A 27867-nucleotide genomic window follows, 5' to 3' on the forward strand; every position below is an offset into this window, starting at 1 on the left:
CAGGCAGCGTTCGGTGCGTGCTGGACCAGCGACCGCAGCCCCCCCCCCCCCCCCCCCCCTGCATTTCACTGTCTGTCGAGAACGGAAGGCACCGCGGCAACGTTCGTTCAGCCACGCGTGATAACGCTCAGTGGTGCGTGTGTTTATGCAAGGTTGGGAGAGGAGAGACATAGAGAAGGGGGGAGGGGTCGAACCGCAAACGCTGCCGACCACGAAGGCGCGTTCAACCAGACGCCGTCATATCACGGCCGAAGCTATGTTTGTCGCATAATGTTCTCTCTTCCCGGTGTGCGCGATTACAGGAAAGGGGGGGGGGGGGGGGGACGTCTCGGTCTGATGAGTGCGCCGCCCGCCAAATGCGATGGATCTATTGTTGCACATTTCAGGCTACGGAAACGAAATGCTTCTTTGTTTGCCGCCGCTTCGGCGTTGGTTGGACGGTTTCCCGGTGACTCATCACCCTTCGCGGAAACAATAGGGAATTAGGTATAGCAGCTGCATAACACGCGACATTGTCCATGTCTGTGATAGAGCCAACGTGTGAGATTCCTTCGCCGACGCAGGCTGAACGGTTCGGCGAAGGAATTTCGGCACACGGGTACGCATCTGTCATGTCGTTGACGTTCGCTTGCGCGTGTTTGCCCATCAGGACTTGACGCATGAAATATCTCGTGCACTTCTCCTGCTGCTCATCCCATGTCCGCTCTGTTCCGCCCGTACAACGCATGCCACAAAAGTGAACTTGCCGCAATGAGTGCGAGACTCAAATGGAACGTGAACGACTACAGATACAATGTTGTAGCCACGGTATAGCAAATTAAATGACGTGTTGGTCGTCGATGCTATGTGTGCAATGGCCACTAGGTACACTGGCATACATTCGAGCGTAATTAAAGTAACACTAGAAAGTTACTCAACAGGAATAAATCGTCTGAATTGAAGAAAGGTTTACTGTGACTTACCAAATTAACAACAAAAGCGCATAGACATTTCGCCACCTATGCTGGTGGCACGTTCAGTATACACTGACATAAAAGAAGGGAGATCCAGACCCCACACCTCCTTGTAGACGTCAGGCAGGGAGCCACGATTAGTGTACGCTAACCATAGCCTCTGCCGGACGTTTACATGGACGTGAAAGACGAGTAGTATGGACCTCCCTTCATTTATGTCAGTGTATACTGAACATGCCACCTGCATAGGTGGCGAAACGTCTATGCCCTTTTGTTGTTAAAGGGACTGGCAACCAATTTTCATCGTACCCATCTTTTTTCAGTGCAATGGAAAGCTTACCGGCCAGAGTGTCTAATCATGAAGTAGTAACGCGGAAAACGCCGTGGACCATTTTTATCAGAATTTTTCGATCTACAGTGAGGATGAAGTCCTTCACTGGAAGTATGCTGAAAACAGTGATAGGTGAGCGCGATGGCGATTATAGGCCGGTACTAGTGGGAGGCAGATGACAAGTGCGGCCGTAGGTGTGAGAAAGTATTATTTTGCTTATGAAGTCGGTGTTCCTGGGCTTCATGTTTTCCAAAGTGTTAAAGTATTTCTGCGATAATAGCTACGTGTTCTTCCGGTTTCCTGTCCAACTGGTTTGGTATCAGACCAGTCAAAACAAAACCACGCGCATCGAATACCAAACAACGCTTTTACACGTGATACGCGGTTCGTGTTGCTATAGCCAAGCGTGCGCTTCTGATTTCCGATGTCGTCTCTCCAAGACCTGAGCGAGCTGGAACAATTGATCTTAACTCGCATGTGTGCTCAGAGTTTCAATCCTTACGAAGTAGCACCCTAACGTCACGCTTCGATGGACGAAAGCGGCAGTGGAGGCCACGAATCCGACTTGCACGATAGACCACCGTTCCGGCCACAAGCAGCGCGCCTGGAGAATGCCGATGGGTAAGTGCTCGCTCACACTAGGCGGAACCGACACCGGTTTCGGTCTGCCCACTCTCTGCGACAGCGTTTTTTCCTTCCTGTCGGTGCCTGTGTCACACTGTACCGACGCCGAGAATCTGCCGACGGTCGGCGGAGAGCTCGGCGTAGATACAGTGTGACAGAGACGCCTACACGAAGGTAAAAAACGCACCCACTCACGGCACAACTCGTCAATGGCATCTTGTATCACAAGTAGATCATAAAACTCTGGTTACTCGCAGACTCGTGCGATACTCGCGCGCGTACGACAGCGTGTGCGCCGCCATGCATGCGGGGCGACGTGAGTGCCGCCCGTTAGCGTGGACCTTCTTTACTTCGTAATACGCATAGAATAAAGCACAAGTGTCTAATAATATGCTAACTGCAATTTTAAGTAATAATTGTACTGTACTTAACGACAGTCGACTTAGGTACAGTAATCACTTGACTACACTTCGAAGTATCAAGATTTCACCACCGGGCCTCGCCACTTACTGGTTTTTCTGACTTCCTTTGCCAATTTAAAATTATATTTCCCACTTAAATCCCGAACAGCGTGCTCGATTTTTATCACTATAAAATCATGGTCATTTTATTTCCATCAGCGTCTCAAACACATTCTGGCCAGTTGTCAGTCCCTTTGTTAAGTCGGAGTAAACCTTTGTTTTTTTCAATCATGAATTCATCCGGCTTTTGGAACACTTTTGCGAATAAAATATGTCTGCAAACATTTCTTGTGTTTACACGCACGTGGTGTTGAAGAGGCGCACGTGACTTGTTGATGCGCTCCAGGACAATCTGGAGCACAGCTTGTGGAAAGGATATTTAAAGTTGAGGAAACAAACGTATAGCCCTCCCCCCCCCACACACACACGCACGCGCACACACTAAAACAAAAGCCACATATCGAACATACGTTGTATCAGCTTTTATGACAGCATCGCCATCTTAGCTTGTATTTGGCAGCCTTCGTGACAGTCACCTCCTATCTTTCATTCCCACTTCCTCTGCGTGGCGTTTTCTTTTTCTTCGGTCACTGATGGGGTCAACGCACTAGAGCAACGGCACAATGACCCGCAGTGGTGGCACAGTGGCTTAGGCGTTGCTCTGCTAAGCCCGAGGGCACGGCATTGACCGCGGGGGCCGCATTGCGCTGGGCGCGATATGCAAAAAGCACCTGTGTACCATGCATCGCATGCACGTTAAAAAACTCCCAGTGGTCAAAATTAATCCGGAGTGCCCCCACTACGGCGCGCCTCATTCTCATCTAGACGTTTTGGCTCGTAATACCCCAAAATTAGCTTTTTGCTTTACGTCACGAAGGTTTTTTTTTTTTTTTTTTTTTTTTGGGGGGGGGGGGGCTATGTCTGCGGCTGATTACGTTTCTTCGCAAAACACGTTCTGATAGGCAAGGCAACCAATCTTATTTTTTATCTACCTTTTCCTCTTTTTGAACTGCGAGGGAGCTCGGTAAAGAGAGTTTCGCTTTAACGAAAGATACGAGAAGTGAAACCCCATCTAGACGTGTATCTTTGGCGAGGCGGAGGCTGCTTTGTTGTTCAGAGAGATTCGTGCACAACTATTTTTCATCGGAACCGCTTTTTACAGATTACATTGATCTTTCTCTCTCGTTTTGTTCTTGTTTCTTTAGTAACTACGACAGATTGGGAATTTGGGTTCGCTCAAATTTGGGTCCGCGGTATCGTTAGCGCGTTATATCGAAATTGTCACTAAATACAAACACCGCACACGAGAAAAATATCGATAGAAATAATCAAAACTTTTCGCACATCTTCAGAAGAAAGTCGCAAGTTCGTCCAAACGGCGAAACATCTATCGCGATAGCAATTCATCAGATGAAGTAAGGTTAGTATGTTTTATCGGAATTACAAATTGCAGGAAATATTCACTGACTAAGTAAATTAACAAGCACGTTGTCACGGGCGCACAGGCAAACATGAATAGATTGCATTCGATGACCGCGGACACCTATCATAACATGGCGTGATGAAGATCGGCAGCAGCAGCGAGCGAAAGCCTCGTGCTGTCTTCAACCTCGACGCGTCTTCTAAACTTCAGGTTACGCGACCTCAAACACCAGGCGCGCGAGATCACAGAGCGCACGAAGCCACAGGCCATCTCGGCTCTTGTAGCCTTTACAGCCGCCCCAGTTTGGCTCCAAGATGGGACGCGTTCGGCCGCTTAGCTCAGCCGCGCCACGTGCAGCAACGGCCAGGCTAGCGCGCTCACCTCGCCCCCCCCCCCCCCCCCACCCTTTCAACCCTTCTTTCCTGCACAACATTGGGAGAGCGGGAAGACGGCGCCCGCCAAGCCACCGTCCTCCTTGACTCATCCACTCACGCTTGCCTTCACCCCTACAGCAAAGAGCACCGCGAGGCACGATAGGGCCTAATCGCGTTCGTATTTTACGCGGAAAGAATGCGTATGGTCCTCAGGTCCCCTCAAGTTGTCTATGACAACTTTTTTGCCTGGAGTACCTCCGACATTGTGTTGGAAATAAACTGAACTGACCTGAACATCACGGTGATGTTGACAGCGAAGGGGTAAATTCACCTGAAGTGTCCTTGAATTAAAATAAAATAAATTCTAGCGTTTTACGTGCCACAATGACGATCTGATTATGAGGCACGCCGTAGTGGGGGACTACGGATCAATGTCGACCCCCTGGGGTTCTTTAACGCGCACCCGACGCATGGCCCCACGGACGTTCTTGCATTTTGCCATCGAAATGCGGCCGCCGGGGCCGGTATTTTATCCCGCGACCCTGTGCTTAGCAGCGCAACGCCATAGCCGCTACTCAACCACGGTGGGTTCCCTATAATCGCCATCACGATTAGAAAAACTCTATATCTCTTTTCTTTTTAATTTTCAGATCGTACGGCATTTGTGGACCATCGGCCTATTCAGGTGGATTACATGAAGAGACGGACATTACCTTGGCGATAACAAATCGCAATGTCGACCTAAAAAGTTCACTAGTCAACTTTTGAACTATTAGCTTTAGGGAACGCGTTTCAATTGCGAAGTTGAAGCCAGGCAGTTTTGAAGTAATGTCTGCTTCGCGGAAATGCTAAATTAGCACCACTTTCGATATATTTGTCGCCAAAATCTGCTAAAACTGCATTGGCTCAATAATTAATATCCTCCCAAACTGAATGCGCAGAGAACACGTATCAACGACTGTGACGAGGATGATGCACGGGTATCCAAGAAGTACTCGGATATCTTGGCGCACTACAGGAAGCAGAGGCGTCGCTACCCGCCCGCGCATCAGACGATGAGTAGAGACCAAGCGGTAACCTGGAGAAGACTACAGGCTGGAACCTACCCACACGGAACACTGCTGCACGCCATGTACCCGGGCAGCTACGGGCGAGACTGCAAGTTCTGCCCGCCGGACACGCCCAACACCTTGCGCCATATGGTGCTTGGATGCAGGACTAATCGAGAAGCACCACCATCATCATCACCACCAGGCGATAACATGCAGAAAGAGGCGGATTCAGAAGAAGAATTGGAAGACCAGTGGGAGGCTCTGCTGGTGACGCAAGACCCTGACAGCCAGCTGCGGTTGGTGAACAGGGCTCGGGTGGCGGCAGCGAGCCATGGCTACCTGGACTGAGGAGGCCACCCACCTTTGGGCTCAAGAAGCCTGGTCTCACAATAAGGTTTATTTCTCTCTCTCTCTCTCTCCCAAACTGCTTGACACCTGATTTTGAGAAGCTGCTACCTGGAACGCCAATATCATTCCTTCGAGGCCGGATATCTCGAACGGGGCGGGAATCTTAGGATTTCATCCTACTAGGCAAACATGGCTTCAAGACAGCTCACCTCAAATTTCACCTTTGCAGCATATAGAGTGGGCATGGGAGAGAGGCAAAAATGCTGTCGCTCATGAATCCCTTTTTCTTTCATGTGCACCTTCTTGCCCTAGTTGGCGTGTGGCTTTCCCTGCTTTCCGGTGGGCCAAGTGCTCCTTTGTCGTCAGGTATGCTGATCTCGAGGCCACTCCTGATAGTCACGGCTACAATCAGCGAAGGTGAGTGGTTCGTCCTACGTGACCTGCGCAATGCTTTTGCATTGCACTCAAGCGGCACATCGGCAACACCAGCGCAATCATTCCACAGCGAGCCCTTAAAGGACTGGCTCCGGCTGTACTCCTTCAGTGGACACGGGAGAGCGGCAAAAATACTGTCGCTCACAAATCCTTTTTCTTTCATGCGCAGGTTGGTGGTACTCTTTATTTTAAACGATCGAACAGCCTTTGCCTGCTGCTGCTCCCGTGCCCCAGTCTGCTTTACGATACTCTGTGCGACTGCATTTTTGTTGTCAAACTCTTGCTCCTTTGCGGGGATATAGAAGAAAATCCCGGTCCGCTAAACGCTGACACTAGCAAATCGCACAAATAATTGCTTGACGCCATAGGTGTTCTTTCAGCGAAATTCGAGAGTCGCCACTCAGAGGTGATACATGCATTCGCTGAGCTAAAAGAAAACCAAGAGGCACTTTCACAGACAGTCGCAGATCTTACATGCAGATTGTAAAATCTTGAATCTACTGTCAAATTCCTTGAAACGGCGCTACTTGCAGCAGATGTCAGTAGTTCTGCTGCCCAGGCCGCTAAGGTTGAAAATGTTGCGTTAGCCTCTCGTCTTGATGATCTAGAGGATAGGTCACGGCGACATAATTTGCTGTTTTTGGCATCCCAGACGGCCTTTCCGAGACTTGGACACAATCGGAAGACCACATCTGTGAGCTCCTCTTACGTCTTTTAAATCGGCGCATTACAGATGGCATGGTGGAGAGAGAACATAGGTTGGATGCTTATGTAGCAAATAAGACACACCCAATCATCGTGAAGTTTTCTTCCTTCAAAACCGAAGAAAGTAATCTCTCAGAAAGCTAAATTGAAAAGCACACGCGTTTCCATTAGCGAAGATTTCTGCAGGGCAACGCGTTTGACCCGTAAAAAAACTCGAATTTGGCAAGTCTAGACCAACGTTTTCACTTCGTTTTAATAAAATCGTCATGAACAACGAAGCCTACATATATAGATCAGTGACTGATACTGTTCGTGAACTGGGATCCCCTAGAGAGGCGCGTGCAGCTTCCACTCGCAAAGCACCTGCTAATCTAGCACATGACAGATCGGCACAGCTATCTCCCCCCGATCTGCAAACGGCGCTTCAATCTTTCTCACCAATGCACGCAGTGTTCTCAATGAACGAACAAGTTTATCAACTCGCATTGACGCATGCTCAGCTGACATAGTTGTTCTTTCAGAAACCTGGCTTTCGCCATAAATAAAAAACGGTGAAATTTTTGAATGTTAAAAATAAGCTACAAGATCTACCGGTACGACCGTGATGTCCATGCTGGCGGGGATGTTCTAATCGCCGTGGATGATCAACTTCCTTCATCGAATGTTCCAGTAGTGTCTGCTTTATACCTTGTGTGCGTAAGTGTTGTTATTGATAGTCGTGACTGCATTTTTTGCGCTTGTTATAGACCCCCAACCGCACCAAAATCTTTCTGCGATAATTTACATGGTGTTCCAAACAATCTAACTATTCCGCATCCTACGTCACCTTTGTTTATTCTGGGGGACTTTAATTTTCATAATATTTTGTGGAGAAGTGATTTCATGTTCCGTACCCTGGCAAAGAGCTCAACCGGGGATGCACAATTTCTGAATATCTGTCCAGACTTTAACTTTTCAGTCAGTACATGAACCCACTCGTACAACTTCTACGTCATCTAACATCCTAGACCTTATTTTCACCATTGTGCCTGACTGTTTCTAAACTGATTTACCTCCAGGGCGCAAGTGATCACTTGATTATCAATTTCACGTTGAAAATGCATGTATCTTCCAAGAGGCGATCTAAAATTATCGTTGACTATAACCGCGCTGACATGCACTCAATTACCCGTGAACTGGGAGCGTTTACCAGCGATTACCTTACTAAATTTGATGAACCCTCTGTCGAAGAAAACTGGCAGCTCTACAAAAATAAATTGCTCCACCTAATCAACCGGTATATACCTCGAAGGCAAATTCCTTACAATTCACGCTCACCTTGGGTTAATAATTCCCTTAATCGACTACGCAACAAAAAGAAACGTATTTTCCGTCGTGCCAAACAAACCAATCTTACCGATCGCTGGAATGCTTACCATCGTGTAGAAGCCGAGTACATTTATGCTGTTAGCAATGCTAAAAAAACTTATGTTAATGTCACGCTGACATCCCTCTTACTAACTAACCCACGCAAATTCTGCAGCATTGTTAGTGACAAGAAAGCTGACTCTATTCATTTCATTCATGTTGATGGCAGTGATGTTGACGAAAACCAGTGTTGCACTGTGTTAAATGAAGTATTTACCTAATTTTTTATTATAATAACCTCACCGATTTACCGTATATTCCTCATTCCTTATTTTGTGCTATGGATATCATATTAGTTGATTGGGTTGGTATTAACCGTTTGATTGATAATCAAAAGATGTTATCTTCTGCAGGTTCTGAACTTATTAATTCAAAAATGTTAAAATGCACGACGTTATTTCCATCTGTTCCTCTAAGCTGTTTGCTCAGTCAGTACAGTGCTCATCGCTTCCTACATACTGGAAAACGGCGAGGGTGGTTCCAGTCCATAAATCAGGTAACGCAGATTGTCCCGAGAACTACCGACCCATTTCATTACCTAGCATTCCATGCAAACTCTCAGAACACGTAATATATTCTCACCTCATCGATTTCCTGGAAAGCAACTCGTTCTTCCATCCATCTCAACACGGTTTTAGAAAAACTTTTTCATGCGATACTCAACTTCTTTGTTTCACTAACGATTTGTTTGCCACCTTAGATCAGAATTCGATATTGATTGTATTTTTTAGATGTTGTCAAAGCTTTCGACACCGTATGTCATAACCTACTTATTCATGAACTTAATCAGCTTAATATTGATCCAAATGTGTTGTCTTGGACTAAGAAGTTTCTTTTTCTAATCGAACTCAATATGTCACAACCAATAACTATTCATCTGCTTTGTCAACCGTTACATCCGGAGTGCCACAAGGCTCCGTCTTGCGGCCTTTACTCTTCTTGATTTATATTAATGATCTCCCTAACTGTGTAACGTCATCATCAATTAATCTGTTTGCAGACGATTGTGTAATATACCGAAAGATCACTGATCCTGATGATTCAGATAAACTGCAAGGAGATCTTTACAATGTATCCCTCCGGTCTAATAAATGGGTCATGAAACTTAACGCTAGCAAGTGTAACTCGATGCGCATACCACGTACGGCCAGCAATGGAAATCAGTGCAGATGTGCACTGAATGACACTTTATTAGCGCCCGTTGACGCCCGCAAATATCTTGGTATTCACATAACTAATGATCTGTCATGGAATATGCATGCTAATTATATTACTGCTAATGCTAATCGCATGTTAGGATATCTTCGTCGTCACTTTTCCACCGTTCCTACTTCGGTAAATCTGACACTCTGCAAAACCCTAGTTCACTCAAAATTAGAATACGCATCTGCAATTTGGGATAACAATCAAGCATTATAACCGTAAACCTTGAAGGGGTTCAAAATCGAGCAGCTCGCTTTATTTTATGTAACTGTTGCCGCCATTCCAGTGTTACATGTATGAAAAAAACCCTGAATCTGCCAGATCTTTCTTTACGCCGCGAATGTGCTCGCCTTTGCCTATTCCACCTTGTGGAATAGGCATGCTTGACTTGATATGAACGACGCCTCGCGTAAACGTGCCGAAGACGCTCATTGCGTTTCCTTTGATGCATTCACGACAGGCGTCATTTAAATCAAGTGTGGGCTTCAAGTTAAGACGCATTTTTGAATACAGGGGTAAGAGGCGCACTAGAAAGGAGCATATTTCAATGCAAGAGCACCAACACATCGCCGCGGCCGCCAAGCAAACGCTTTCAAAAGACTCTTCATGATGCCCGGTGCGGTGCTGGGCATGAAACCGTGGCAAGACAGAGAAGCAAGTGGGCAATTTCACATGCATATTTGCGTCGGTTATAACTATCACTGCCTTGTAATTCGAGCAAAATGGCTAGCAATTATATTTATATCCTCTATCTGAAAGTCGGTTATCGTCACCGTTCTCGCAGTTTTCCCGAAAATGATATACAGGTGCCTACCATTGGCAGAGAGGCAACGCGACACAGAACTACTTGAAAAACGATAACAGCTAAAATGATTTATGTGAAAACAGAATTCTTTACTCCGGAGAAATTGAATTCCTTGACTCCAGCCGAAGCACTAGGCCGACAAGCTAAACCACCCAAGACACATACATGGAAGCTGGTTCGGGGGAGGCTTTACTGATCGCTCAACCTGGCTTGCATTGTTCAGCTTTATGTCAGTGTTCGGGCTGTTGTAACATGTGCGTATGTACGTGCCTATGTGCGCGTGTGTGCAGCGCGTGTATGACTATGTGTTCCTTTCGAAACAATACACCGCGCCATGACCTCTAGGCCCTAAGCTTTATGCATTCAGTTCAACGTCATGGAACTCCAAGTATCAATGCTAGCTTGATTCTAGCTACAGATAACCTTACGCTGCATGACGGAGTGCATGACGACAGACTACTGCGCGGCCGACCAGACTGACTAGTGGGACTTGACCGACTAAATTATTAATTAATGACCAGACTGGTTGATTGACTGGACTGGAATGACCGGACTGCGCTGACCGAACAAACGACTGAGGACCGACCGAGAGACTGATCGACTGGCTGACTGACTGCCCTGGACTTACCATACCGGCTGACTGAACCGAACGGACTGATCTTCTGATTGGACTGAACTGATTGTCTGAACAGCTGAATGACTAGACTTGACTGGATTCACTGGACTGAACTGACTGACAGACTGACTGCCGAACGCACCAAACCTGGCTGACGACCAGCGGACTCGACTGTCCGGATGACCGCCCGACCGACCGACTGGACTGTTCGGAATACTTGCCTAACTGAAAAGACTGACTGACTGAATATGGCAAATCAGTTCTGCGGAGTCCTGCAAGGTGGAGGCAGAGCCATGAAAGAGAAAATTGCCATCCACTCTAATGTAGCACGGAGCTACGAAGGAAACCCATACGAGTTTCTCTGAAAGAAATCTACGTAGTTGAGGATGCACCATCCCACTTGAGGCAAAAAATGCATTGTTCATCCACTTACTTTTTTCATGTGTAAGCGTTCTTTGGCCAGTACCCCAGCCCTGTCACGCGAAACGTGTAATGCGGTGTATCTGCACAAAAATGCGTAATTTGCAAAGACTTTCTTCGTTATAGTAACGTAAATGTAAATTATTGCTAGCTTTATAATATTAATTTAAACAAACATAATAATATCCACAGAGGTACATAGGGCTCCTTAGAAAACGCTGAAGAAGCTTATAATAGGAGTGGGCCAAATGAAATTTGGGGTTCGGTCGCTTTCAAATTTGGATGTGGGCCAACTGAAATTTGAACGTGGGCCAACTGAAATTTGGGAGTGGCCCAAGTTAAGTTTGCGGCTGGGCCAACTTGAAATTTGCACGTGGGCCAACTTAAATTTGGGGGTGGGCAAACTCCAAATTAAGGGGTGAACCAACTGAAATTTGACGGTGTGCTTACGCATACTTAGACAACTCCAGTAGAGTCTCTGCATTCTTCTTTAACAAAACATCGTTTCCTGCAATAAAGCACAAAAGTAACAGGAACGCCCATGAATTTTGTCGCAAACTTGGGAATTATTAATATGAAACTGATATCATCCTGAAAATGTGTTTCAAGTGGATACGGCTTGCTAACTTAAACGGCTGTTTTTCGTAAATTGCTGTACGTGCGTTAATGAAACTGTTTGAATAGTTAATTAGATATTTATAATAAGTCGATTATGTATTTCGATTTCCCTTGAAAGTAATGTGCAGTTCAAGGACTGCACATGCTATCAAGGAATGCAATTATGTTATCACCCACAGGCGATATTTAAACATTCTGCATATTAACAAACAAAAAAAAAACACGTTGAGCCAAGCTGTATTGGAGGGTTACGCAATAGGTTCGAGCACATGGTAAAAGCAGCTGGCGGTACAGGGAAATGTAAGCTCACATATTACAATGAGGCGCTGGTCACTAACATTTATAGAATAAGAAAGAAGGCAATATTGCTTACTCCATTCACCATTGCCGGGTTGACACGAGTGATCATCTGATGGATAGAAACTCGTTTTTTCTTTTCTCAGCGTTCCCTTTTTCCGTGAAGTTTTCGTTTTCTATCTGGCACAGGATATAGTCGCCCCGGGCATGCATCCACGCAGATTCGCACGAGTGAAGAGTATCACAGGCGATGAGCCCGGTCCGGTCGAATCGAGGCACACACACACACAGAAAATATTACAAAGGCTGCAAGTCCTTCACGACCAGTTAATGCAAGGCCGAGGGTTGAGAACGCAAAACGCTCAATATACTGCTGTCTGTGGATAAAACTGCCCGTAGGCCAGAGAACTGCTTCGTGTCCGTATTTCAGCGCACACCGGAACAAAGAGATAGCTGTTGTTTCACGCAATAATAACCGCAGCAACCATGCGTGGGTCAAGGGACGCGTATTGGACGCCGTCACTTCACAGCCTCTGAAGCAAATAAAAAATGAAACACGGCGGACGGCGACGTTTGCGGCGGTATCCACAGCAGTCACAGCATTGAACTCCAGTCGTAAGGAGCGCTCTCGTAAAGATCTTCACCGGGCAGGCGTTGGCCAAATCCAGCGGCTCTCTGTTGACAAGGTAAAGCGCCGCTTTGGTGTTAACGCCGGCACCTTCTCCCTCTTGACGTCATTGTTTGGGCGATAATGTCCCGTAATTGATGCTGTAGTGAGCTGGTCCGGCCCTTCGCGCCACAAACACGCACGCACGCGCGTGCAGCTCGCGACGGCTGTGCGGACGTGCCAACGCCGTGGGTTGCCATGGCAACGGATTTTGGTCGGTCGCTCGAACGTGAGTGAATGCCGCCGCCCTTACGCGTTCTTTCTCGCTTTTGTCAATAGACTTTATCTTTGCATAGCAACCACCGATCGGTCGCATATGCATTACGCTTGGTTGAAGGTTCGCGCTGTCCGTTTTTGCTAGCGTTTTCTTGTTGCGATTTGTTTTCGACCTGGACCGCCCTCTATGGAAGAAACAGATCATCAAGTCAGGTGCGAAGGGAAGAGTGAGAGGAACCACTGTTGTGGAAGGCGTTACAAATAGCGCAGAAACTAGAGTCGTGACTTCGGTGTTGCGCCGGCTTAACGTATAGCACCAAGCGCTTCAAAGACGTGCTGTTACCGCATCTGGAACAGCGTCTGCGGAAAGCCAATACTGAACATTTATTCTTCGTGGGTTTATGCTCAGTCACCGCCACACATTTGAGAACACTGTTAGGTAAACAAACTTAACAGTGATCATAATAAGCAGAATTGACTAAAAAATGCATTCTGGGTTTGCTGGCTGTCAGTAAACGTACTCCATTATTTATTGAATTTTAGTTTTCTTTTGCAAGAACCACCACTACTTGCTGTGGAAATTGTATCTCGACTAATGTGCTTAACCTGATTTTCTTGTGAACACTCCACTAGCTTGATTTTATTTTTCGTTACCCGCCGTGGTTGCTTTTGGCTATGGTGTTGGGCTGCTAAGCACCACGTCGCGGGATCGAATACCGGCCACGGCGGCCGCATTTTGATGGGGGCGAAAACACCCGTGTACTTAGATTTAGGTGCTCGTTAAAGAACCCCAGGTGGTCGAAATTTTCAGGAGTCCCCCATTACGGTGTGCCTCATAATCGTGGTTTTGGCACGTAAATCCCCATAGCGTTTTATTTTTCGTTACTTTTTATTTTATTATATTGCTTGCTTGTTTGTTTGTTTGTTTGTTTGTTTGTTTGTTTGTTTGTTTGTTTGTTTGTTTGCTTGTTTGAGCTTAACTTCTAATGTATACCATAGTGATCAAAGCTCGGCCTCATTTCGATGGGGTTGAAATGCAAAAACGCCCGTGTCCCGTGCATTTGGGGCACGTTAAGGATCCCCTGGTGGTCCAAATTTATCTGGAGTCCCAGAATATGGCGTGCCTCATACGCAAATCGTGGTTTCGACACCTGAAACCACAGAATTCAATTCAATTCAGTACAGAGAAGCTAAGCGAGAAAGAGTAGCCAATATCACCTATGGCGCCAACTTTTTCTACACCCCCGTACAATAAAAAGAAGCTAAGTTCAACTCTCTTTATGTACTTTGTTCTTGAGGCTCAGTCGACCAACCAATCAAACTTTATTTCAATTCAGTTTCAAACATAACTGGGGCTTGAGAGGAAAAAGCACTCTAGACCATTTGGCTAAGCTATCAAAGCCAAAAAGCAGGATTGACATTTGCGAGAAGCATCAATAATTAAGAGACAAAACATAGCACAACAAGCCCTATACAAGGAATACGATCTGTTGTACATTGAAGGGTTCGGTCAAATAAAACACTTCATTCTGAAAAAATAATATACGCTGCAATTTAGCACAGGTATAGTATGAAAAAGAAAAGATCTACGCATATAATCGTTGTGCACTTGAAAAGCATTGTTTTGTCTTCAATCAAACATTTATACAAAACATTTACTCATCATAGTTACAAAAAGAATGTAGGTGAGCTAACTGACAAAATAATCTCGGAAGAGAGAAAACGGCAATGTCTAAAGGGACTGACAACCAATTTTCATGGTACCAATTTTTTTAATGCAATAGAAAGCTTACCGGTCGGAGAGTCTAATCATGAAGTGGTAACGCAGAAAACGCCGTGGAACATTTTTTATCGGAATTTTTCGATCCGCAGAGAGGACGAAGTCGTTCACTGGAAACATGCTGAAAACGGTGATACGTGAGCGCGATGGCGATTATACACTAGCATTAGTGAGAGGCATAGAAGTGCGGCCGTTACTGTGAGAAAGTATTATTTTGTTTATCAACTCGACATTCGTGAATTTTATGTTTTCCGAAGTATTAAAGTATTTCTGCGATAATAGATATATGTTTTCGTGCTTTCCCGTCCAACTGCTTTGTTATTTTAACCAGTTCAAACGAAACAGTCGGATCGAAAACGAAACGACGCTTTTACGTGTGATGCGCAGTTCAGTGTGTTGCCGTAGCCATGCGTGCGCTTTTGATTTCCGAAGCATAGAATAAAGCGCAGGTGTCTAATAACATGGCAACTGCACTTTTAAGCAATAATTATGTTGTACTTAATAACAATCGACTTACGTACAGTAACCTCAGAGACAACATCCGACGTACGAATATTTCACTTCCAGGTCACGCCACTTACTGGTTTTTGAGATTTTACTTGCCCATCTAAATTTATAATTACAGCATGCTGGATTCTATCACTATGAATCATGGCCATTTCATTTCCATCAAGGTCTCACAACAAATTCTGGCCAGTTGTCAGTCCCTTTAAGTTGCCACACAATTCAGGATTCACGCATTTAGTTAAAATATATCTCAACATAATGACGCTGTAATTAGTTCTACATCGAGGTAAGGCAAACATTTTATATTTTCCAGTGTTGTACGGTGTTTTATGTGGGGTCAGTGTAACTATTTGAAGTGTAACTATTTCGCGTTACTGCCTTTTTGTAGAAGCACGCAGACCAGTACTCAAACATTCACTGTACAGTCACGCAAGCACAGGATGGCAGTATTGGATGGAAGCATCGATACTTCACTCATTATACCTTACTCAAAAGGATATGCTACGTGATAACTGCATTGCTTTACAGTAAAACCATTAGCTCCACGAGATGACGAAATGACAATTAATTTCTTTCATTGATCATTAGGTACAGCGTTTTCTTATTCGTTCTGTGCTTTATTCTTCGAAACAGTTTATCTACCACCCCTTCTATGATCTCTCTGCAATCGCAGTATTCATAAATAAATATAAATAAAATAAATGAACTCGATTCACCGATTCACTGGCAGAATTTTGTACTGCAAACGTATGGGATGAGTTAAGGCATTATGAGGCGTGTTAAGAATTATTCTGAGCGTTTTTTTTTTTTCTTTCGAAGAACGAGTAATTTATTATGTCTGATAGAGGGGTGTCACCCCTGAACAAAAAACAATAATTTAAGTAATGATAAAAGTAAGCATAGTATAAGGTTAGCTTAGTTTCAGTCGGTAAAATGTGTTTATTGTGCGCCGAAATTCTAACAAACGTGGAGATAATGATGTATATTTTATGCCATAGTAGCAGTGAGAACTATACCTAGGGAAGTAAATTTCTCAGCTTATTCAATATCGATTTCCGGAAGATGCGGCAGGTGCAATACTTGTTTGTTTCTTGGGTGAACGATGACAGACTTTGCCATTGCGTCATTTATTTTTAAAGAATTGTGCGATTACAATTAGGTTAAAGACGCAAGAACTCCATTATCTGTGCCTTTTAGCACGGTTATGTAATGGGAAGGAAAAAAACATGGAGGTGTCGTCCGCGTCCATGAAATATTTAACCTCCTGATGGGCGTTAAATCATTGACGTAAACATTAAACAGACTGCCTTGCGGAGCGCCATGTATAATGCGCAGACATCAGGATGAAAAATGACTGACCACGACATACTGAAAGCGAGAATTAATTTTAATTACGTTAAGCGCATGCCCTGCGTGTGCTATAGGGTTCAAGCTTTGTGAAATGCAAGTGTCGTAGTTGAGTGTATATCGAACGCCTTGCTAAAGTATAGTTCACAAACACGCCTAGCCTGAGAAGTTGTGACTCAAAGCTAGGTAATATTAACTTTTTTTATCGACCACAGCGTTTTCCATCGAGCTATTTTTGGTGAAGCCGTATTGGGCAGTGAGGAATTACGGAATGCTTTAAAGAAAGACTGAAGACTATAGTGCGAATCACTTTTTCGAACAGCTTAGTGAAAGAACAGAAATGTAGATATAGGCCTGTAAGTCCTGAAAATATTCTTATCTCCTATCTTGCAAATGGCTGCAACTGTTGCTAGCTTTATGTCGACTGCCGGGAAACGTGCACTGACCAGTACAGTACTATACGTATGTGTGTTACACATGGCACTATAAAGGATAATGCATGCTTTACCGGCCTGCTTTGTACATTAAGCGCGACAGAATCAGAAGTGTCTCGTAATCCATTAAACATAACATAAACCTCACTTTCATCGGTGGCTTAAAAAAAAAAGTTCCGAACGCGATATTCAATCGCCTAGAAAGCGATAGATTCCAGGATTATAATGGCTGTCACCGACCCGGCAAAACATTTTTGCAAGCAGCCGCTAAACTCTAACCACGTATTTCCTGTATAATTTTCATATTAAACTACACAGCACAATCAATATCCTGGCTTGTATCTTAACGGCAGAGATATGACCCAGCCTGAACCAGTGAAAAAAAAAGCGTACTTGTTGGCAAGCACATCACAGAAGTGAGCCAAGTTTTCAAAGCCGGCCGCAGTGCATTGTGCACGCACGATGCGGACCCAGTTCGGTTGCGAGCTCCGACAGTAGACTTGGCCGTGAAACAGGTGTGCTTCCCATGGCTTCCTGTTAGTGCGGATATGTCCCCTGTCAGTATTTCTTGAGGCAGAAATGAGTTATTATTATCATTATTAGCATTACGAGACATGTCGGAGCATAGAGCTCAGCAACAGTGATTATTTGGTAGGAATTGGCGTTGGCAGTTTATTTATTTATTTATTTATTTATTTATTTATTTATTTATTTATTTATTTATTTACAGGTTACCCTGTGCAGCGCCGAATCATTAAGCAGAGAGTGGGCTCATCAGACGAAGGGTAAACAGTTAGATACAGAAATAGACATGCAGTATTGCGTCAAAACTGCGAACGCAAGTACGAGGTAAAAAACTAAAATAAATACGACAAATGGGACAATCGGTTAACATGTGTGCATGGTACACTCAGAACAGCCAAGGAAAGTGCCAAAACAAGGAATCATTACCATGTGCATATAGTTACTGTTGAAGATATCAAAATATAACCAGTCACAGTCTCTCGTAATCCATTAAACGTAACATAAATTCACTTTCATCGGTTGGCTAACAGAAAAAAGTATCCAATGCGATATTCAATTGCCTAGAAAGCGATAGATTCCAGGATTATAACTGAGATTTACACTATAATTCAGTCACAGTTCAGACAGTAACGTAATAAAGGTACCGCAGATGGCTGTTATTACACGCGATGGAATGACATTCCTTGTGATTGCTGGGGTAAAAAAGAGAATTTCATATAACTGGCCCTGCACAATATTTACCGCAGTTTCTATTCATGACTTGTCGACACATAGCGCGTCAATGTCCTCGAAGCCTGAGGGCAATAAATACGATTATCCAGGTCACACAGCTCCAAAGCGGGCATCCGACCACGTAACAGAGATTAATATTTTATTTAATGCTTTTCCGAGATAATTTTTTAGTGATAGAAGGCGGCATGCATTCTCATAAGTGCACAAGGGGCCTCGCGAAAATACTGGCAGGCGGTCTACAGACCGAATTCACGAGGAGTTTCATTACAGCGCCGTTGTCGCAAAGAATGCCGGTAGTAGTACATTCCCTGACAGACGAAAGAGCAACTATGGCTCGGAACATCTGGTTTCCTACTGATGTAGAATTCTCTTCCCTGACCACTTTCTTGTTGTTTTTTTTCTTATCGATGCCAATTAATCGGTTTAACCTTCGAGATTTGAAGACCAACTGCAAGAAAATCTCACTTTCACTAAATTTGTTGAAATTGGTTGTATACTCTACTAAAGCAATCTTGTCAAAGCCGCAGGGCTCATGCTTGGCATAGTTTCCTTGTTAAGCCGACTCTAAACAGCACCTAAGCATACGTGTGCCCCAAGTGGTGGTCGCTGCGGGAAGCCGACCATATCTCGCAGGTCAAGCCATGCGTGACGCGGTCATGCGTCACTTCTAACCAGTGGTAATGGCGGCGTTTCTCTTTTTTCCCTTCATTTGCAGTATCAAAAAATGGCTGCTCTTGCCAGCTTTTAGTGACTCCTTCGCTCATATTTCAAACTTTGCATGGAGGCCCCTCTAAATCTAAACTATATTAAAAACTAGGCTATAGTAAAGCTAGGCTTTTTACATGGTCAAAAAATTTCGTTTCAGTTGACCTCTAATCTCAAAGAATGTGATCATGATGTACAGTAAGAACAGCGCTGAGAACCCGAACCCCCCCTCCCCACACCTCACCCCATCGCCCCAAAAAAAAAAAGTAAAAGAGGACGCTCGCAAAACTTACAGTGTAGATCGTTGGAAAGAGTTCATGTTTGATAGCCACACTTTTGAAGTCACGCAAGAGCGCAGTGGCCCTTTATAACTGACTTCTTCATCCGTACAATATTAACCTGATCGTTGGTTTACCTTCCTTCTTCATAGTCTGCGTCACGATGCGGCATTATTCGATTCGGCGAAGCACCGATCAACGGGCGTCAAAAGGGTCGTAGTAATAGGAACCGGCGAGCAAGACGGGTATTGACAGCCACTCGGACAAGTGGCCGAAAGAAGCCGAAAGCAGGTTTAGAGATTATTGTCTTTTTATCGTCGGCGCGACCGTGACGCCCCGACGGTTTTTTGTAGGAACCCCTCTGCCCCGCGCGTGCATTGATCGAGAAGCTTACTAAGAAGGCAGGGGTGCGAATGCTCCGAAGTGTGTGGTGTCTGTGCAATCCCAAGTCCACGAATTGCTGCCAGTGCATGTGCGCCGACAGCGTCGTATGGCCAGCTGCCGTAGTTTCTCCCATGTTTATGAACGGACAGTGGAGGCCCGGCACGGACCAAAGGGTGTGCGTGGGTGGCGCAATACGAGTGTGCGAACTCTACCAGCAGGGGGGAAGCACCCGTTCCCTCGCCCCTAATTAAACGGTGCGCTGGCAAGACCTTCGGAGGAGTCAGTAACAATTGGGTGAACTTGATTGGATCGTCACCAATATCTACCGTCCTCCCACCCAGGTCACTAGGGAAAGTAGTAGTTATTTAAGCGCAGGTTTTAGACCAAGCTAGGCAGTCTAGAGTCCAGAAGCTGAACCTACAATCTGCGAAATAGCGTCAAGGAGCTAGTGCCGCCCGGTATAGCCTGGGCCGCCTAGCCGCATCTGAACTGCGAGTTACTAGAATGTGCGAGTTAATAGAGTTACAGACGACAAACCCACGTCTGCAACGAAGCTCACGGTAGTTCTCCTCAAGTTAGCTCCAGCTGCTCAAGGGAAGACGTCAGACCTAGAGTGCCGGGAAACCCAGCCCAGCAATCACATCCATCGCAACAAGATCGGCTTGCCAGCGTTCTTCGGGAAAGCTCTCCCGTCGACTCCACGCTTGATGGACTTGCTGCTGCTGCCCGGCCATGCGTATGCAATCATTTGTGTGTGTTTTTTTTTTAACTCGGTTTAGTGGATAACCATTGAGTGTATTCCTGTGTAGCGTTAATTTTTATATCCACTGTTAATTGTTGGTTGTATTTCTTTTGTATTCATCATTGATCTAGATTAAGTGCATGTGTGTTCTCGTGTTTTTGTGTTTCATGTAATCTTACTGTCATTGTCAGTGGATAAATATATTTTTTTCTGTCTTTCTCCCGACTCTGATTCCTTCGCTGTATTCGCTTGAGTACAGAACGACCAACCCGTTTGTATACCCCGTCGACAATTTCGCGCCGACAACGAACGGGTGACAAGCCGCGACAGTCTGTATGTACTAATCATGATGGTGGGCTCGTTTGGGGTTGTCGCCGAGTCACTCGAGCTCAGTAATAGGCTGCCCTAACTGCTGTCGCGTACATTTACCTATAGATCAAGTGTAGTAAGAGGGGTCCCCAGAAAGGACATTATCAGACGAACGTAAATGGGTTGGGGTGCATACGGCAGGCATTTCCCAGTCATGAGAATGTTTACCACTATCCTTGAAAAGGAAAGTCTACGATCATTGCATTCTTCGATCGTCATTACACATGGGGCAGAAACGCAAGGGTAATAAAGGAAGATCAAGGACTACACAGCGAGTGGTCGAACGATTATTATTAGCGTAATTATGTCAGGAGACAAGATGAAGAAGCTTTGGATTAGACAGCAAACGGGGGTAGCTGGTATTCTATGGTTGAGATTAAAAGGAGGCAACGAAGCTGGCATGCCATGTAACGCGTTAAACAGTTAACCGGTGGTCCATTAGCGAAACGGAAGGGGTACCAGGAGAGGAGAAGCAAAGTCTAGAATGGCTGGTGTGATGAGGCAAACGAACGCAGCATACAGGTCGGCTGACTCACGACATGGGTAATTGGAGACGGCTGGGGGAGAGTCTTTTTGAGCACATTCACACCGGCGATTTACAGAGGTAACGTGACCGCTAGCGACAGGCGACCAAAGAGCTACTCGCGGATGCCAATGTTCGCGCCGATAAGCGCGACTGCCCGTCGCCACACCGAAATGTATACCGATCAGGCACGTACCCAAGGCGGGACCCGGGGGGCCCGGGGCCGCCCCCCCCCCCCGAAATTAAGCAGCATACCGCCCCCCTCCCCGCACACGCCACCACTCCTCACAAGCATTCATAAAGCGCCGATAAAGCAATCTATTTGGCGGTCAACATTTTGCTGCCTTTCGCAGCGAAAGCGGCATATGACTAACCTTCCGTAGTTTTTTCGGTGTCCGTCAACAGAAAAAATCGTCATGTGGGCCGATCCTGGTGATAGTGCAGAAAGGGTCCAAGCTCAATGGCACATACCCCTGTGGGCTCGGGAACTTTTAACGCGCCCTTCGAAATCTTCGGGATGGCCCCACGTATGGGGAGTGCTTAAAAGGACATTAAAGGCAAATATTAAGTTAAGCTAAAGTGATAGTTAGTCCTCGAGAATCTTTAAGGCGTCAATATTATCCCGAACAGAGCCTTAATAATCGAAAAATTGGGGTAAATGCAGGACATGATTAGAGACTCCCCCGGGGCATGCAATCACTAGCCTAATGACGAAAGCACTCCAAATTCTGTCACTAGTACTCAACCAGTCCTTGCACACAACATCCTTGTATCGTATTATAAGACGAAACAAAATGCCACTTGGCCAGTTCTATTTCACTTTTAGAAAAAAGAAATTGAAATAACCCTGACAATGACGCGGGTGGTTGAAAGGTCTCCTTTTCGCTCGACTCTGCGCCGCCCACGATTTCGCATTTCAATAGTCATCACGTAGTGCTGCGCTGGTTTTATTGGCTCGCGAAACTCGCACAAACTGCAAGTATTAAAGGATTCAATTTCCATGTGATGTCGCGGGATGCCCGAACGGTCTACGCCACTTGACCAAGAAGCAGCTGCAGAGGCGAATCCACCACTCTGTCTTGGCTCGGTGCCGCCGTGTGTCGGGCGCCGCTTTAATCACCGACGGCAGCAAAGAGAGTTGATGGCGTATGCAACGTCACCAGTCCCCCAGTTGGGTAGTGGGATATTTGAATTGTGATAAAAAGTATTCGGACCCTTCAGAGGCAATTTTCTCGTAAACTAAGCATTTTCTTGGCACGAAACAACCGTTGCGAGGTTTCTGGAATGGTATTTAAACAGTCGACGTCGACTTAGCATTTGCCTTTAGTGTCCCTTTAACGCCTGCTTCATTTCCGCCGCGGGTCCGCCCGGTATTGCACTATCTTCGGGATCGGCCCACGTAAGGGGAGTGCTTAATGCCTGCTTCACGTCCGCCGTGCGTCGGCCCGGCATTGCAATAACGTTGGGATCGGCCCATGTATGGGGAGTGCTTAATGCCTGCTTGCCCTCCGCCGCGTATCGGCCTGGCACTGCAATACCGTCGGGATCGGCCCACGTATGGGGAGTGCTTAATGCCTGCTTCAACTCCGCCGTGGATCGGCCCGGCAATGCAATACCGTCGGGATCGGCCCACGTATGGGGAGTGCTTAACGCCTGCTTCCCCTCTGCCGCGTATCGTCCTGGCACTGCAATATCATCGGGATCGGCCCACATATGGGGAGTGCTTAACGCCTGCTTCACGTTTACCGCGGGTCGGCCCGATATTGCCCTATCTTCGGGCCGACCCGCTGCGGAGGTGAAGCACTTTGCTTTTCATTTGAGAGCTGTGACTGTCGTCAGCTCTCGCTGCCATTGCATCTTCACAGAGTGGAATGGTTGTCAATTTTTTCACTCTTTATTTTTTGGATGGCGGTAGTTATCGGCATCTCCTGGGGTGTTAAGGCCAGTTTTCTCATCGATGCAATGTCTCATCGATGCAATGCCGTGTCCGCACGATTAACTCGAGATGAGTTCAGTTGTCGCCATCAATTCACGCGCATCACTGTTGTTTCGTTAGTTCAACTTTCTTTGTTTATATTGATCCAGGGACCAGGAAAGCGATTCGGTTCGTAGTGGGCTGGTCTGTATGCTCGTGGAACGAGTTGCGGTCGGAGAAAACGCCAGTTGCGTTTAACTTTTCCTTTTGCTTCATTATTTTCTCGAGTGACGGCTCGTCGCGTCGCTGGCAGACCCTGGGCACCATATATCCGCGATATCGGTTATATAACGTGAAAAATAGCGTAATGCGAAACAGCGCCCATCATCAGACCCTGCAATAACCATTAAACCCATAAACAATATGACTGTCACCCGTGACCTCGTCTGGTTTTTACATAACTGTACAGCAAGCACTTTTCGGTCAATATTGGCTACTGGAAACAAGAGTCGCAAGGAGTGGAGAAATTCAGTGATCTACTAAGGGAAAGAGCCAAGGCAACAGCGAAACAGGAAGGAAAAGCAAAAATTAACTAATGTAACGGTTGTTCGTAAAAATATTCATGGATTAGCATCTTTTTATCAAAAAGGAAGCAGAGAAAACGCCACCGGAAGTGGTGAATAATTTCGTCCGTCTTGAATGACGCTTCTAAAGTTATCAGTCTAGCCGCCTGACGTAGCCACTTCCCTGCTGTACTAATGTGGGTGTTTTCCTAACCTTCCGCGGTGGGCGCATTACGTCTAGAACCGCAGCATCTTGCGCTCTAAGCGGTTGTACGGGACTGGTGACCACGCATGGTTACGCAACTTTCCAAATAACAACACGAGTCGGTTTTGGCGCTTAAATTGGTAGAGCAGTAAACGAGGGATCCGAAGAACTCTGATTGTTCCGCAAATATATATATACATATACATATATATATATATATATATATATATATATATATATATATATATATATATTGTTACGCCCACAAAAGGCGTTACTTTGAAGCCGGGTAGAGTTAGAAGCGATGGCCTTGGTCAACTGAGCGCCTGTCGAGACTCAGCCAGCCAGCCACACGTCGTCGTCCTCGTTCACTGCCCTTCGGTGCCCCCACATACTGTTTGTTGAGGCGTGAACCCACTATGCACCTAAGCGCGTCACATTCGTGAACCCACTATGCACCTAAGCGCGTCACATTTCCCTCCGCGCAGACGAAGCCCGCCGGGCAAGTCAAACAGGCTGTCGAGAAATAAAGGGCTTTAAACGGGCGACATGCGAAAGTTCAGTCTTTGCTGACCGTCGGCCATTTGATGTGAGACGTGCTATGCGGTAGGTTAATTCGCTGATGCGCTCCGTAATAACATAGGGTCCAACATAGTGGGCCAGCAGTTTTTCACATAGTCCACGTTTCCTGGTTGGTTTCCAGAGCAACACTAAATCACCAGGGTCATATATCACGTGTCGGCGTCGGCGGTCGCAGCGTGCCTTTGAGCGGTCTTGTGAAACAAGAGTGCGTAACGAAGCAAGTCGTCGGGCTTCTTCAGCAAGACAGACTGTCTCTGATATACAAAGATTATCGTGGCTGGAAAACGGGAAGATAGTGTCTAGTGTATAACGAGGCGGACGAGCGTAGAGAAGAAAGAAGGGACTGTAGCCCGTAACTTCATGCTTTGAGGTGTTAAATGCGTACGTAATGAAAGGTAGCACGCTGTCCCAGTTCTTATGATCTGACTCAACATACATGGACAGCATGTTAGTAAGAGTTCTGTTCGTGCGTTCCGTAAGGCCATTTGTTTGGGGATGATACGGGGTGGAATGTCGAAACCTTGAAGCACATAGACGAAGCATCTCTTCGACCACGTCTGCAGTGAACTGCCGCCCACGATCGCTGATGATGACTCTGGGAGGTCCATGTCGGAGAATGACAAAACGCAGCAGAAAAATACACACTTCGGTTGCAGTAGCCGATGGTATTGCAGCTGTCTCACAGTAGCGTGTCAAGTGATCGGCACACACGATAATCCATCGATTCCCATCGGATGAACGCGGGAAAGGACCGAGGAGGTCGATGCCAACTTGCTCAAAGGGAGAGCTGGGAGGTGGCACTGGATGGAGTTGACCAGGAGGAGCACTCGTCGGACGCTTATAACGTTGACACTCGCTGCAGCTGGACACATACTGGGCGGTCGTCTGGCGCATTTTAGGCCAGTAGAACCTTTCTTGGAGGCGGTAGAGAGTTCGCGCAGAACCCAAATGTCCAGATGTTGGATCATCATGCATAGCGCGCAAGACGGAGACACGGAGACTCTCCGGGACCACCAGAAGATATCGTGGGCCTGTAGTAGAATAGTTCTTTTTGTAAAGAACCCCATCACGAACACAGAAACGAGTGGATGGTGCTGATTGCCTTGCAGTAATGAGCAGTGGTTCTAAAGTTCTGTCTTTTTGTTGCTCGACCTTGAAGGTATTTATATCAGGAAATCCCGGCTCCAGTGATGCGATATAGCAGTCGAAGTTGTCCGCGTCGCAGTCCGTCGTTGGAAGCGGCATGCGCGAGAGGCAGTCAGCGTCGGCGTGTCGGCGGCCGCTTTTATAAGAAACGGTAAAGTTATATTCCTGTAAACGGAGTGTCCAACGCGCAAGCCGGCCCGACGGATCACGGAGATTAACCAGCCAGCAGAGAGAATGATGGTCTGTCACCACAGTGAAGGGGCGCCCGTACAGGTACGACCGGAAGCGCTGTACTGCGAAAATAACTGCAAGACATTCTTGCTCTGTAACGGTGTAGTTACGCTCGGACTTACTTAAAGAACGACTCGCATAGGCGACGACGTGTTCTTTGGTGTCGACGCGTTGAATAAGGACGGCGCCGATGCCAATACCGCTAGCGTCCGTATGAACTTCTGTGGGAGCCGCATGGTCGAAGTGTCGGAGAATGGGATGAGACGTCAGACGAGACTTCAGCTCACGAAAACTAGCTTCACACTCAAGAGTCCACTCAAAGGGAACGCCCTTCTGGAGGAGGCATGTCAGCGGATACGCGATGTTGGCAAATCCACGAATAAACCGGCGGAAGTACGAGTAAAGCCCTAGGAAACTGCGTAGCTCTTTTACATGGCGAGGTTGCTTGAAGGCTTCCACCGTAGCAGTCTTCGCTGGATCAGGCCGTATACCGTCCTTATCCACTAGGTGTCCCAGAACGAGTGTTTGGCGCTCTCCAAAATGACACTTCTTCGAGTTGAGCACCAAACCCGCTTTGTCCAAGCAGTCTAGCACAAGATCGAGACGTGCGTTGTGCTCACTGAACGTGCGCCCGAAAATCACTACATCATCTAGATAGCACATGCATACTTCCCACTTCAAACCACGCAGAATGTTGTCCATGAAGCGCTCGAAAGTTGCAGGCGCATTACAGAGCCCGAACGGCATCACATTAAATTCAAAAAGTCCATCTGGTGTTACAAATGCCGTTTTCTCCTTGTCTGCCTCGTGCATAGGAATCTGCCAGTACCCCGACCTCAAGTCAACAGACGAAAAGTAAGACGCTGATGAGAGGCAGTCGATAGCATCATCAATACGCGGAAGAGGATATACGTCCTTTTTAGTGATGGTGTTGAGGCGGCGGTAGTCAACACAAAATCGCCATGTACCATCTTTCTTTCTAACCAGGATCACTGGCGCTGCCCACGGACTACAGGATTCTTGGATTACATTCTTATTTAGCATTTCGTGGACTTGGTCATTGATCACCTTGCGTTCGGACGGTGAGACTCTGTATGGTTTCTGTCGCAGCGGTTGGGCAGATCCCGTATCGATGCGATGGTGTATACGAGAAGGAGGAAACAATGGTGGTCCCTCTTGCAGGAAGAAGTCAAACAGTCGGGCATGTTTTAGCAGAATATTCGCCACTTCGTGACGCTGCTTAGTGCTGAGCGACTTGTTTACCATAGTCAGAAATGAGGAGTGCGCCGCAGGGCAGACATTAGCGAAATGGCGCTCATCCGCAGAATCAAGGGCCTCTGTAAGAATGGCGAGCGATAGCACGTGATCTTCATGGTAGGCGGCAAGTTTCAGACCCTGTGGTAGTATTGCAGGTTCACTCGAACAGTTTACGGCCCATAAGTTGGTGCGTCCCTGAACAACTGACAGCGTGCAATACGGTATCAGTACATTCCTCTTGATGCAACTCAGGTGAACGGGCTCCACGGTAGCGTCAAACGTTCCGTCGGTGGTGGGGAAACAGGCGACTGAAACACACGTTGCGGATAACGGAGGCACAACTGTATCCCGGGATACACAAAGCACACTTTCACGATACGGTGGGGCTTCCATAAACGCCGCAGCAAAGCTCGTACCTACACTGATTTCACCCGTTTTGCAGTCGACGGTGGCACCACACAGTTTCAAAAAATCAAGACCCAGGATTACGTCATGCGTAGAATGAGGTAGAACAGCGAACTCCGCGTTAAATATTTGACCACCCAAGGTAACGTCTACATTACATACGCCCACAGGATACAACAACTCCCCACTCACTCCGCGAAACGTATTGGCACGGTCCCAGCGAAACATCACCTTTCGTCCTAGCAGGCTTTTAAACGCAAGACTCATCACTGAAACGGTTGC

General features: G+C 46.4%; 2 protein-coding genes across 3 annotated transcripts in view; both read right to left on the reverse strand.

The window, feature by feature from the left end:
* LOC126529638 (ninjurin-1-like) overlaps nucleotides 1–12352 on the reverse strand; it is a 36249-nt gene extending 23897 nt beyond the window's left edge. The window contains exon 1 of one of the 2 annotated variants that reach the window (XM_050177153.3): nucleotides 12149–12352. In XM_050177153.3, coding sequence (XP_050033110.1) covers nucleotides 12149–12184 — 36 coding nt within the window. In that variant the 5' untranslated portion in view covers nucleotides 12185–12352. Of the gene's footprint in view, nucleotides 26–12148 lie in introns of those variants that run through there. The other variant, XM_050177152.2, reaches the window with a different exon arrangement.
* A 3060-nt stretch (nucleotides 12353–15412) lies between these two features.
* LOC140213352 (uncharacterized) lies at nucleotides 15413–19780 on the reverse strand. The gene is made up of 4 exons (XM_072284601.1): nucleotides 19658–19780; nucleotides 16040–16252; nucleotides 15731–15743; nucleotides 15413–15603 (listed from the first exon to the last, which is right to left on the reverse strand). Exons 1-4 carry the CDS (start codon nucleotides 19778–19780, stop codon nucleotides 15413–15415), a joined length of 540 nt encoding a protein of 179 aa, XP_072140702.1.
* Between the last annotated feature and the right edge of the window lie 8087 nt (nucleotides 19781–27867).

The sequence above is a fragment of the Dermacentor andersoni genome, chromosome 9 (assembly GCF_023375885.2).
Source record: "Dermacentor andersoni chromosome 9, qqDerAnde1_hic_scaffold, whole genome shotgun sequence".
Taxonomy (NCBI): Eukaryota; Metazoa; Arthropoda; class Arachnida; order Ixodida; family Ixodidae; genus Dermacentor; species Dermacentor andersoni.